Source organism: Lepus europaeus, chromosome 5, assembly GCF_033115175.1.
Source record: "Lepus europaeus isolate LE1 chromosome 5, mLepTim1.pri, whole genome shotgun sequence".
In the NCBI taxonomy this organism is placed as follows: domain Eukaryota; kingdom Metazoa; phylum Chordata; class Mammalia; order Lagomorpha; family Leporidae; genus Lepus; species Lepus europaeus.
The window spans coordinates 36989222-37002663 of record NC_084831.1 but is presented as its reverse complement, the minus strand read 5'-3'; the positions used below and the strand labels follow the sequence as shown (position 1 = coordinate 37002663).

Here is a 13442-nt window from a genome sequence, read left to right as displayed (position 1 = left end):
AATGGGATGCTGGCACTGCAGGTGGGTGGCATTACCTGCTACACCGCAGCACTGGTCCTGATATTTGGTTCTTTGCTAAATACACAATACATAAATGATTCAGCTAAGGTTTGAATTTTTTTCTACCTAACCGAAGAATGGAAGGTTGTATCTAATTTTGATTCATTATATAAGAAACAAAGAAATGGTTTCTAAACCTTGCTACTACTATTGGTAGAATGAAATTTGGATATATTTTGACTATCTTATACAATTCAACCTGATTCAGTTTGTGTGACAAGTATATAATTAGTTATACACATATAAGATAGACTGAAGTTCTTAATTTCTCTGTCTGGCATAGAATCCTAAATTGCCAGTACCATGTCTGGAAATGCCAAGCTGCAAGAAACAGTAAACATATTAACTAAAACAGCCAGATATCTACCATCTGCTTGATACTGAAAAATTGATTTATTTGCTTTCATGGTTGTTCATTTATTATTTAACAAACATGCAGTTTGTCATGCAGGTTCTAAATCTGCAGCAGAGTTAACAGTTGTGGCTTGAGGGAAGTAAGGGGAACATTTTAGTAAGTGAATGTTATTTATTTTGTTCTTGGATTTTTAAAAAAGATTTATTTATTTTGAAGGCAGAGTTACAGGGTTACAGAAAGAGATCTTCCAACTGCTGTTTCATTCCCCAAATGGCTGCAACAGACAAGGCTGGGCTGGGCCAAAGCCAGGAGCCTCATGTGGGTCTTCCACATGGGTGCAAGGGCCCAAGTACTTGGGCTATCTTCTGCTGCTTTCCCAGGTGCATTAATAGGCAGCTGTCTCTGAAGTGGAGCAGCTGGAATTCAAACCAGCACCCATATGAGATGCTAGTGTTGCAGAAGGTGGCTTAACCTGCTATGCTACACCACCGGCCTCTGAAATGTTTTATGTTAACGTTTGATCAGTTTGTCCAAGAACTTAAATGCTGGGTCTCAAAATGCTAGTGCTGCTACACTGGCATCAATGTCCTAACTGTACCCAAAACTTGACTATAATTTTTTTAAGGTTTATTCATTATTTATTTGAAAGGTACAGTGTGAGGGTGAGGGTGGGGTAAAGAGAAATGGAGGAAGGGAAAGAGAGAGAGAGAGAGGGAGAGAGGGAGAGAGAGAGAGATTTCCATTTGCTGGTTCACTCCCCAAATGACCACAACAGCCAGGGCTGAGCCAGGCTGAAGTCAGGAGCCAGGAATTCCATCCAGGTCTCCCACATGGGTGGCAGGGATCCAAGCCCTTGGACCATTTTCTGCTGCCTTCCCAGGCACATTAACAGGGAGTTGGTTCAGAAGCAAATTAGTCAGGACTCCAACTGGTGCTCATAGGGGATACTGGTATTGTAAGTAGGAATTTAACCCACTACACAATGCTGTCCCACAGACTATACTTTTTCAATTCACCAAATTGTAATTTGTGAAATATGTAAGAGTACATCTATTCTCTTTAAATGTGGTTGTTTTTGCAGCCTAATTCTACAAATACTAAGGGATTCTTCTCAAATTGTGTGTTATTTCTTAGTTGTGTTTGTGTTTCTTCATATGCCTCTCTGAGACCTCACTGTCGAAAGCATTTTCATTGGGAGTGGGTGTTTGACTTAGTGATTGAGATGATTGTGCCCCACTGTGGAGTGAGTGGGTTCAATTCCAAGCTTTGGTTTCCGATTCTAACTACTCTAACTTCTTGGCAATGCAGACCCTTGGAGGCAGTAAAGATGGCTCAAATAATTGGTTTCCTACCACTCATGCAGAAGACTTGGATTAATTTCTTTGGCTTTGGCCTTTTCCAGCCCCAGTCATTGTGGACATTTGGAGAGTGAACCAGCAAATGGGAGTGCTCTCTCTCTCTTTCTATGCTTATCAAATTTCTTTGAAAAAAATTTTTCATCAACATGATATGTGATACTGTTTTAACAAAATACAGTACTTATATATGTTGATATCCATTATGTTAGAAAACAGGTAAGCTCTATGTACCTGATGGTATAGTTTAGGAGAAAGTTTGCTAGGCATTTCTGAGATAGCAGTTTTCAGAGGCATTGCTTTGATTGAAATGTCAGTTTAATACTAACACTAGTTGGGAGTTCAAAGTGTAGTGAGTTCTGAGAGTGATCAGAACCATCCCCAACCTCACAAAAATCCATTAGCAATACATGTGCACGTTCATGTGTCTCCTTATCAAACCATCTATTTTACAATTAAACTGCTCCAGATAGACAGATAAGATAGTCTTCAAAATCAATAAGGATAAGGAAAATCAAATGTATAGATTCTTAATTGTATAATATTACTCTTACATAAAAAAGTGTAATTTAGAAATTGAGCACATGTTTAACCATCAAAACTGAAGATATTTTGAATGCCAGAAGCAGTCAAGGAACAGAAAAGACTAGAGTAGTAAAGATTGAACCTTGAGAAATACTTTTCTTTGGAGGAAGGTATGGAGAGGAAGGAAAACAAACAGCAGTAGTCAAAGGTAGGTTCCTAAAACAAGAAAGTTGCCAAATCTACCAAATATAAATTCCAAGGAGCTGAACCTGTATTGCAGGCATTTACAAAAGAGAGAAAAGGAGGAGAGAACTTACTGTTGGACCTCTCAGTTGCAGAGATGCCCACCTGCTCGGGAGGACGCCCAAAGATCCAGACCAGTTGATGCAAAAAGCACGAGGTTTTTATTGAACGTTTGCGCAAACGGGCCCCCACCTCAGGCAGTGAGGAGCCCTGAGCGGCAGTTTCACACAGGTTATATAGGCAACGAATTAGCATATGGAATGCAGAGATGGCACGGGATTGGCTGGTTCGGAGGGACAATTAGCATACCGGAGAATGCTGAGGAGAGTGCTGAGGGAACCAGCTGAGGAGAGTGCTGAGGAGAGTGCTGAGGGAACCAGCTGAGGAGAGTGCTGAGGAGAGTGCTGAGGGAACCAGCTGAGGAGAGTACTGAGGAGAGTGCTGAGGGAACCAGCTGAGGAGAGTGCTGAGGAGAGTGCTGAGATTCTCCGAAGGGGAGTGGCAGCTCTGCTCTGGGCATGCCTAGAGGTTATCTGAAGGGGATTGACTTTTCCTTCCCAGAGAACGTCCTGCCCGCTGGACTCTGGGGAACATCTAACCTCTTAAGAAGCCCTGATATCTGCCCAGGCCTAGTTTCTTGTCCCTCTCCCCCATAAGGGTCCTTCATTACCTACTTTGAACCACTTTTTAGAGAAGACTTATTTATTTGTTTAAAGGCAGAGTGACACAGAGAGAGAGAGAGAGAGAGAGAGAGAGACATGGAGGGAGAGAGATTAGGAGATCTTCCCTTTTCTGATTCATTCCTGAAAAGCCCTCAACAGCTGGGGTTAGACCAGTCTGGAGTCAGGAGCCAGGAACTCCCTCTGGGTCTCCTACATAGGTTCAGGGACCCAAGGACTTGGGCCATCTTCTGCTGCTTTCCCAGGCACATTTGCAGGGAGCTGGATTTGAAATGGAGCATCTTGGGGCCCACGCTGTGGCACAGTAGGTTAATCCTCCGCCTGCAGCGCCAGCATCCCATATGGCCGCCGGTTCTGGTCCCAGCTGTTCCTCTTCTGATCCAGCTCTTTGCTGTGGCCTGGGAAAGCAGTAGAAGATGGCCCAAGTGCTTGGGCCCCTGGAAGACCCCTGGAAGACCCAAGCTTGGGCCCCAAGTGGGAGACCTGGAAGAAGCTCCTGGCTCCTGGCTTCAGATTGGCGTGGCTCTGGCCCTTGCAGCTTTTAGGGGGTGAATGAACGGAAGGAAGACCTTTCTCTCTGTCTCTTCCTCTCACTATCTGTAACTCTACCTCTCAAATAAATAAATAAAATCTTAAAAAAAATGAAGTGGAGCACCTGGGACTTGAACTGGTACCCATATGGGATGTCAGTGTTGTAGGCACTGGTCTAACCTGCTGTACACAGTGCCATCCCCTATCCTTCAACTCTTTTAAAGATGTCTAGCATTGAAAAGTCTGTGAGGGAGAGGATAACAGTGCAGTGCTTCTTAGGGCTGTGTACTTTGGAAATGATCTTTGTTACATATTGTATAGCTTCTCAAAACGTGTCTTACCAAATCATTATTTTCCCTATTGTGTTTATCTGGTTTTGCAACTTTTTTGAGGTTTCAGGGGTTTCACAGAGGGAGCTTTCTTGGGGAATTTCCATGTTTTGGGTTGTGTGAATTGATGTGTTTTAAAATGGAACTCAGGCAAGCATTGTGGTATAGAGGGTTAAACTGCCACTTGGGATTCCCACACCCCACATTGGGGTGCTGATTCAAGTCTGGCTGCTCAGCTTTCAATTCAACGTTCCTGCTAATGCGTCTTAGGAGGCAGCAGAAGATGGCTTAGGTGGTTGGGCCTCTGCCACCCATGTGGGAGACCTAAGCATTGGGGGAGGGAATCAGTAAATGGAGGATCTTTCTTTCTGTCTCTCACTCTGCCTTTTGAGTAGATGAAAACAAACAAACATAAAAAATGCAATGAAACTTTAAATATTGTATCACATGTATACTTGAGGTTTATATACAACAGTCGTGATTGTAGCTTTTGCTTATATTTAGTACATTTTTTTTTTTTTTTTACAGGCAGAGTTAGACAGTGAGAGAGACAGAGAGAAAGGTCTTCCTTCTGCTGGTTCACCCCCTAAATGGCTGCTATGGCCAGCACGTTGCGCCGATCCGAAGCCAGGAGCCAAGTGCTTCCTCCTGGTCTCCCTATGCGGGTGCAGGGCCCAAGCATCTGGGCCATCCTCCACTGCCAGCACCCCAAACGGTAATAGAACCCGGGATGCCGGCGCCACAGGCAGAAGATTAGCCTAGTGAGCCGGGGTGCCGGCCTGGAGAGAGATCTTCTATCCTCTGGCTCACTCCCCAATTGGCCACAAGGGCCAGAGCTGGGCTGAACTGAAGCCAGGAGCTTCTTCTGGGTCTCCCATATGGGTGCAGGGGCCCAAGGACTTGGGACATCTTCTGCTGCCTTCCCAGGCACACTAGCAGAGAGCTGGATCTGAAGTGTGGCAGCCAGGACTTGAACCAGTGCCCATATGGGATGCTGGTATCGCAGGCAGTGGCTTTACCCACTATGCCACAACGCTGACCCTCAGTCAGAGATCTTCAATCTGCTGGTTCACTTCCTAAATTCTTGCAACAGTTGAGACTGAGTCAGGCTGAAGCCAGGAGGCTGTAACTCAATCTGGTCTCCTATGTGCGTGACAGGGACTCAAGTACTTGAGCCATTGCCTGCTTTTTCCCAGAGTGTGCATTAGCAAGAAACTGGATCAAAAGCAGAGTAGCTGAGGACTCAAACCGGGCACTTCAATAGGCAACCCAAATGATAACTTAAGCTGCTGGGCCAAATGCCTGCTCCCATCTTTCTTCTGATCATCCTTTATGTAATTCTCTTTCTTTTATCTTCCCCTTATTCAGATTTTGTCCAGAGGAATTGTGAGATAGTAGGGTATGATCATTAGAGTACTATCTTGCTGGCAGAGAAACTCTTTGTCCTCCAAACTTTTCTAGTGACTAAGTAATCTTATTTAATGGCATTTGTAGTTTTCATTTGTTTTGGTGTATTCCTGAAACTTCCTTGGAACCCATGGGGTACCTGGACTTCCGAGTATGTTGAACAGTTCTGTTCTACAGCACTTTTCTTTTTAAGATTGGATGCCATATTCTATCATTTTTTTTTTTAAGGAAACTGCTTATCTAGATTTTTGGTTTCTTATCACTTATTGCACTATTGAATAAAATATTACTTAAAAGAAATTAAGTTGAAGCATTTTCAGTCATTAACCCCGAGTGGGATTTTACTTTTTGTGTGGAATGGAATTTTTTAAAAAACAGGTTTATTGAGACAATTCATACACCATATAATTCAACCACTTAAAGTGTGAAAGTCGATTTTTTTTATATTTACAGGGTTGTGCAGCTGTCATCACAAGCTAATTTTAAATGAGATTAAGTAGTCAATCTCCATTTTTCCTATACTTTGCTATTTCCCATTTCCTAAGCAATCACTAATCTGCTTAAAGTATAAATGAATAGATCTTTAGCTGCTACCTTGGAAGGATCACCAAAATGTCTTTGAATAAAAAGAGCATAGAGGATATATACTGATATTTATATTTTAAAATCATGATATAATGTAACACATATCCTTGGATTCATATATATGTCAGTGTTTCTGTGTCAGAGCATTTTTTATTTTTTTATTTTTTTGACAGGCAGAGTGGATAGTGAGAGAGAGAGAGAGAGAGAGAGAAAGGTCTTCCTTCCCGCTATTGGTTCACCCTCCAATGGCCGCTGCGGCCTGTGCATCTCGCTGATCTGAAGCCAGGAGCCAGGTGCTTCTCCTGGTCTCCCATGGGGTGCAGGGCCCAAGCACTTGGGCCATCCTCCACTGCACTCCAGGGCCATAGCAGAGAGCTGGCCTGGAAGAGGGGCAACCGGGATAGAATCCAGCGCCCCAACCAGGACTAGAACTCGATGTGCTGGCGCCGCAAGGCGGAGGATTAGCCTGTTAACCCACGGCGCCGGCACAGAACATTTTTTAAAAGGTCTGGAAAAGAGAAATTATCATTTTTGGAATAATAATTATTTCTTGGAATGAGCACAGAAAATTGGGATTAATTTATCTGGTAGTTAAAAAGCAACTTAGCTTATTTATATGATATTAATGTGCTTCAAAGAAATTATATGTTGGGCCGGCATTGTGGCATAGCGGGTTAAGCTGCCACCTGTGAAGCTGACATCCCATAGTCCTGGCTGCTCTTCTTCCAATGAAGCTACTTGCATTAGGCCTGGGAAAAGAAGCAGAACATGGCCCATGTTTCCAGTGGGAAATTTGGAAGAAGATACTGGTTCCTGGCTTCCATTTGGCCCAGCCCTAATCATTGTGGCCATTTGGGGAGTAGACCAGTGGGTAGATCTGTCTCTCTCTAATTCTCCCTCTCTCTCTTTCTGTAACACTGCTTTTCAAATAAATAAAACAAAATAAAGAAAATTTATGCATAAATTCTTTAATTAAAGTAAGTATAAATTAAAATTTTAAGAAGCATTTTTTTAGTGGAAAAGTAAAACAAGTACATTATAAAAAAACTGGAAAATGAAGAAAAATAAAAGAAAAAAGATTGTTAGTCCTATATACAAAGATAACTCCTGTTAAATAAATTTCCTTCTACTTTTTACTATTTTAACATGGTCTTGGACATATGCCATATGCAATTTTTTTTCCCATCATTAAAAAACTATAATCAGAGTGCTGATTCAAATCCTGGCCGCTCTGCTTCTGATCCAGCTACCTGCTAAGTGTGCCTGGAAAGACAGCTAAAAATGGCTCCAATACTTGAATCTCTGCACACATGTGGGAGCCCAGGATGATGTCCTGGCTCCTGGCTCTGCCTGTATCTGTCTCTCCCTGGCTCTCTAACCCCTGTCTTTCATGGCTGAGTGATAGAGATGAATGCAATATAGACCCTGGTCTTTTTTTTTTTTTTTTTTAACTTTAGTCTTTTTTTAGCAGATTCAAGAAGGTTTGTGGATACAATTCTTTTTTTTTTTTTTTTTTAAACAGGCAGAGTGGACAGTGAGAGAAAGAGAGAGAGAGACAGAGAGAAAGGTCTTCCTTTGCCGTTGGTTCACCCTCCAATGGCCGCCACGGCTGGCGTGCTGCGGCCAGCGCACTGCGCTGATCCCAAGGCAGGAGCCAGGTGCTTCTCCTGGTCTCCCATGGGGTGCAGGGCCCAAGCACTTGGGCCATCCTCCACTGCACTCCCAGGCCATAGCAGAGAGCTGGCCTGGAAGAGGGGCAACCAGGATAGAATCCGGTGCCCCAACCAGGACTAGAACCTGGTGTGCCGGCGCTGCAAGGTGGAGGATTAGCCTGTTGAGCCACGGCTCCGGCCAGACCCTGGTCTTGAGATGCTTTATGGCCTGGTGATAAAATATTTTTCTATACAACTGTGTGATGAGTATTGTACTTATCATATCTGGTATTATAAATGTTCAGAGGCACTATAAAGAAAGATTAAATAGTTACTAAAGATATAAGAGAGGAGGGATTATTTGGGTGTGGCCTTGAAAGATAAGGAGAATCTGAGGGGTGGAGCTAGAGGACAGGAGAGAAAGAATGTGCAGCAGAACGACAAACTAAGCTGTCAACATCAGCATCTTGTTCATTTATTTAAGTGGACTTTTTTCTGATTAGTTTGAGATGCAAATTGCTTAGCCCTGAATTGTACATGTTTTCTAATAGTAAGCTTTCCTAAAAATGAACATTTTGTTAAAAAGTCAGAGTGACAATTTTCAGGTAATGAAAAAAAAAAATAACAGAAGAATGACTTTCAGATGGAGAGTCCTTATTAAAACAGAGATGCCTTTTGTAAGTAGAGTTGGAAAAATACTGTCAGTGAGTTCTTTGTATATAAATGTTTCTTTTAACTTACCCATGCAGGATCTGAAAAGGAAAGCTAGTTTTCTTTCATCCTTCAGGAGGAGCATGACAGCAGAATCACTCACTGCTGGATTGAGAATGGAGTTGGATTCCAGATCACACTGCGTGATCGAGAAGAGGGAGAGGCACCTATGCTCTGCCTCAGTTTTTCAGATGAGAGCGCCTATGGCTCTGAGTGTCCTCTCTCCACTCTGCCTACCCTACTGCTGTCTTCTGTCTGGCTACTTTGAAAAATTGTTTCCTTAAATTCAAAGATAAGCTGGGATGTGTGTCATGTATTCAAAGATATGTTGAATGTTTGGGGCTATTATACTTTTAAGGAGTTTTTTCAACTTGACATATTTTCTATTGAAATTCTCAGTTGGTCAAGTATAACGTACTGAAGCAATACCCCCTAAAGTCCATAGGATGATGACATTTTCGCATAGCAAATCCCTGTTGTGCAAGATCTGAAATGAATTGTTTTAACCAGAAAGTAATGATGCCTTTGGGACTTTATAATTTTTCCACTGCCTGATTCATAATTCCTCAGCAGGAAACACACATATCTCAGTGAATAATTGAGCTTTGGGTAAGACAAAAATATTTCCCTTGGTAGTCTCATTTTGCTTTTACTAAGACCATGTTTAGAGGCTGGAAACAGTTCATTTTCTTCCAAGTAAAGTTTATGGTTTTTAAAACCTGTGGAGTGTGCACTGAAATGAGAAAATAATATTTACACATGTAAAATAGATTCAATTCTATAGAGGGCGAATATTTTAAGTATAGAGTTTCCTCAGTGTGTGCGGATAACAGTGTAAGTGGTATGACTCATGTTTTTGTTGTATCTAACTTGAGTATGTGAATGATTATAAGGTGCTTTGGGTTGAGTTACTGCAATCTTAGCTCTAAAAGGTTTACTGACTTCTTTCTATATTTAATGTACAATGCTTTTTTTCTTATAGATATACTTTCATGGTGGAGATTTTGAGTATGTGGGTTTAAGTTTCTTATAAACACAGTACTCTCAAAATTCCACAAAACACACTTTTATGTGTTGGTATCCTAACACTCACCAATGTAAGTTAAAAGGAATTAGTCTAAAAAATTTCCCTCGTTTTTTCTAGGGTAATAAAAAGTACATGATTTCTCGAGTTGTTATTAATGTTTCCTGACCAGGTCAATGAGAAACAGTTTTGGTTTTGTGTGGTGTTGATTTATCTTCATTAAGAGAAGTGAGACTCTACTGTAATTAGATGTCTGTTTTATCTTAACTGTGCAGAAACATCTTGGGGATATTCCACATGTGGAGACTTTGACCTCATATAGCAGCTGCCCTTGACCCTCTTTTGCTATCCGGTTGTATTTTCCAGGTGCGCCACCGAGCTTCGGGTCAGGTGATGGCTCTTAAGATGAATACCTTGAGCAGTAACCGAGCAAATATGCTGAAAGAAGTACAGCTCATGAATAGACTCTCTCATCCCAACATCCTTAGGTAATGGCTTTTCCTTCCTTCTCGGGATCAGTGAGGCAGCTGTTAGGTTATTGGAAGCTTGCTAGATTACCACTGAGAGCCAAAAAGAGATTCAGGGATTATCATGCTGAATCTATCTTACTGTGGTTTAGCTGTGCTCTGAGTTTTTTCTACTTACTCAGACTTAATTTCCTGGTAATTAACTGCATTTAATAAAGCAACTTCCTCTGTCTCTCAAGTTGCTTTACTCTCATTAGAACATTAGTAGCAGTTCATTAGAACAATTGTTTCTAGTTGATTTGAAAAGAGTGGTCTTTATGTGGTTATTTAATTTTCCTAATTGCTTTATGAGGAATCATAATTAAATTAGTGAGTGAAAATAAAAGTGAAATTTTGTCCTCAGGTTGTCTGCCCGTAACTTTTAGCACTTACTTGGAAATTACATATATATATATATACACACACATATATATATGAATGTTTTATATATATATATAAATAAGATTATATAATAACTTTCTAGTAATCAGTATCCAATTTTTTTCACATTAATTGATATTATAGTGAGGCAACTATATTTCCAAATGAAACCAAATAGGACAATTTAATTCAATGTGTATGAGGGCTTGGGAGTACAGCAGGTTAAGCTGCCACTTGTGATGCTGGCATCCCATATTGTAGTGCTTGTTCGAGTCCCAGCTACTCCTCTTCTGATCTAGCTCCCTGCTAACGCACCTGGGAAAGCAGCAGAGGTAGCCTGAGTACTTGGACTGCTTCTTCCCACATGGGAGACTCCTGGTTTCAGTCTGGCCCAACTCTGGCTGTTGTGGTCATTTGAAGACTGAACCAATATATGGAGGATCTGTTTCTCTCTCTATCTCTCCCCCATCACTCTGTATTTCAAACAAAATAAATCTTTTAGAAGTTATATATTATGGCTTATGTGTAAAATACTTTGCATATTAATATTTATTTATTTTATTTATTTATTTGAAAGGCAAAGAGACAGACACAGAGGTATCACATCTGCTGGTTCATTTCTCAAATGCCTACAACAACCAGGGCTGGGCCAGACCAAAGCCAGGAGGCTGTATCTTAATCCAGGTCCTATACATGGGTGGCAGGGGCCCAAATACTTGAGCCATCTGCTGCCTTCAAGGGTGTGTACTAACAAGAAGCTGAAACTGGGAACCCAGGCATTCTGATATGGGATTTGAGTGTCCAAAGCAGCATCCTAACTTCTGCATCAAATGCTTGAAAACTTTAAAGTGCTATTCACTTAGAGACATTTATTGCCAATAATTTGTATGTTTATATTGATCTAGAGAGAAATCATATTTTTTTTAAGATTTATTTTTAGTTATTTGAAAAATAGAGTTACAGAGAGAGGTAGAGACAGAGGAAGAGAGGTCTTCCATCTACTGCTTCACTCTCCATATGGCCACAATGGTTGGAGCTGATCCAAAGTCAGGAGAGCCTGAAGCTTTAGCTGGGTCTCCCACGCAGGTGAAGGGTTCCAAAGACTTGGGCCATCTTCTACTGCTTTCCCAGGCCATAACAGAGAGCCGGATTGGAAGAGGAGCAGCTGGAACTAGAACTGGTGCACATATGGGATGCTGGTGTTTCAGGCTGGGGCTTTAACCCACTGTGCCACAGTGCCGGCCCCCATATGATTTAAATGACTTATGTGTTCAGTCAGTGGTACTAAATTACAGAATTAAATTATATTGTTTATTTATTAAAGATTTATTTATTTATCTGAAAGTCAGAGTTACATAGAGAGAAGGAGAGACAGAGAGAAATCTTCCATCCACTGGTTCATTCCTCAGATGACCACAATGGCCAGTGCTGGGCCAGGCCAAAGCCAGTAGCCAGGAGCTTCTTCCAGGTCTCCCATGTGGGTGGCAGGGACCCAAGCCCTTGGGCCTCTTCCGTTGCTTTCCCAGGCACATTAGCAGGGAGCTAGATCAGAAGTGGAGCAGCCAGTACACGAACCAGAGCCTATATGAGATGCTGGCTTCACAGGCTGCAGCTTTACCCACTACGCCACAACACTGGCTCTATGCTGCTTATTGAACAAATCTACCTTTATGCAGGATCATTGGCTTCCTAGTCCACTACAAAAATATTCAACCAGTATTTTTATTGTGATGTCTTTCTTTCATAAATCACACCAACACATTTTTTATAGAAAGCTTTTATTTAATAAATATAAATTTCATATGTATAACTTTTGGATTATAGCAGTTCTTACCCCCATAGCCACCCAACCCCCCCCCCCCAACCATCCCACATCCTACTCCTTCTCCCATCCCATTCTTTATTAAGATTCATTTTTAATTATATATATTTTAAGATTTATTTCTGTATTTTTTAAATATTTATTTAACAGGTAGAGTTATAGACAATGAAAGGGAGAGACAGAGAGAAAGGTCTTCCTTCTGTTGGTTCACCCCCAAAATGGCCGCTATGGCCGGAACTGCGCCAATCTGAAGCCAGGAGCCAGGTGCTTCCTCCTGGTGTCCCATGAGGGTGCAGGGGCCCAAGCACCTGGGCCATCCTCCAGTGCCTTCCCGGGCCACAGCAGAGAGCTGGACTGGAAGAGGAGCAGCCGGGACTAGAACCGGTGCCCATATGGGATGCCAGCACCGCAGGCAGAGGATTAACCAAGTGAGCCATGGCACTGGCCCCTATTTTATTTATTTGAAAGACAGTTACAGAGAGTGGTCTTCCATTCCTCTGGTTTACTCCCCAAATGACCGCAATGGCCAGAGCTGAGCTGATCCGAAGCCAGGAGCCAGGAGCTTCTCAGGGTCCCCTACATGGGTGCAGGGGCCCAAGGAATTGGGCCATCTTCTACTGCTTTCCCAGACCATAGCAGAGAGCTGGATAGGAAGTGGAACAACCAGAACTTGAACCAGCGCCCATATGGGATGCTGGCGCAACAGGCTGGGGCTTTAACCTGCTGTGCCGCAGCACTGGCCCTAATTGTCTTTATATACAGAAGATCACCTGTATACTAAGTAAAGATTTCAACAGTTTGCACCCACACAAACACACAAAGTATAAAGTACCATTTTGAAGACTAGTTTTACCGTTAATTCTCATAGTACAACACATTAAGGACAGAGGTCCTACATGGTAAGTGCACAGTGATTCCTGTTATTGATTTAACAATTGACACCCTTATTTATGAAGTCAGTGATCACCTGAGGCTCTTGTCATGAGCTGCCAAGGCTAGGAAGCCTCTTGAATCTACAAACTCCAACATTATTTAGACAAGGCCATAATCAAAGTGGAAGTTTTCTTCTCCCTTCAGAGAAAGGTACCTCTTTCTCTGATGGCTCCTTCTTTCCACTGGATTCTCACTCACAGAGATCTTTTATGTAGGTCATTTTTTGCCACAGTATCTTGGCTTCCCATGCCTGAAATGCTCTCAATGGGCTTTTTAGCCAGATCCGATTGCCTTAAGGGCTGATTCTGAGGCCAGAGTGCTGTTTAGGGCATTTGTTATTCTA

At 42.1% G+C, this 13442-nt stretch overlaps 1 protein-coding gene across 2 annotated transcripts in view; it reads left to right on the top strand.

Moving 5' to 3' along the window:
* The window catches only part of TESK2 (testis associated actin remodelling kinase 2), a 158541-nt gene that overhangs the window by 54170 nt on the left and 90929 nt on the right, over positions 1-13442 (top strand). For both annotated transcript variants that reach the window (XM_062191185.1, XM_062191184.1), the window contains exon 3: positions 9824-9945. In XM_062191185.1, coding sequence (XP_062047169.1) covers positions 9824-9945 — 122 coding nt within the window. The remainder of the gene's footprint in view (positions 1-9823; positions 9946-13442) is intronic.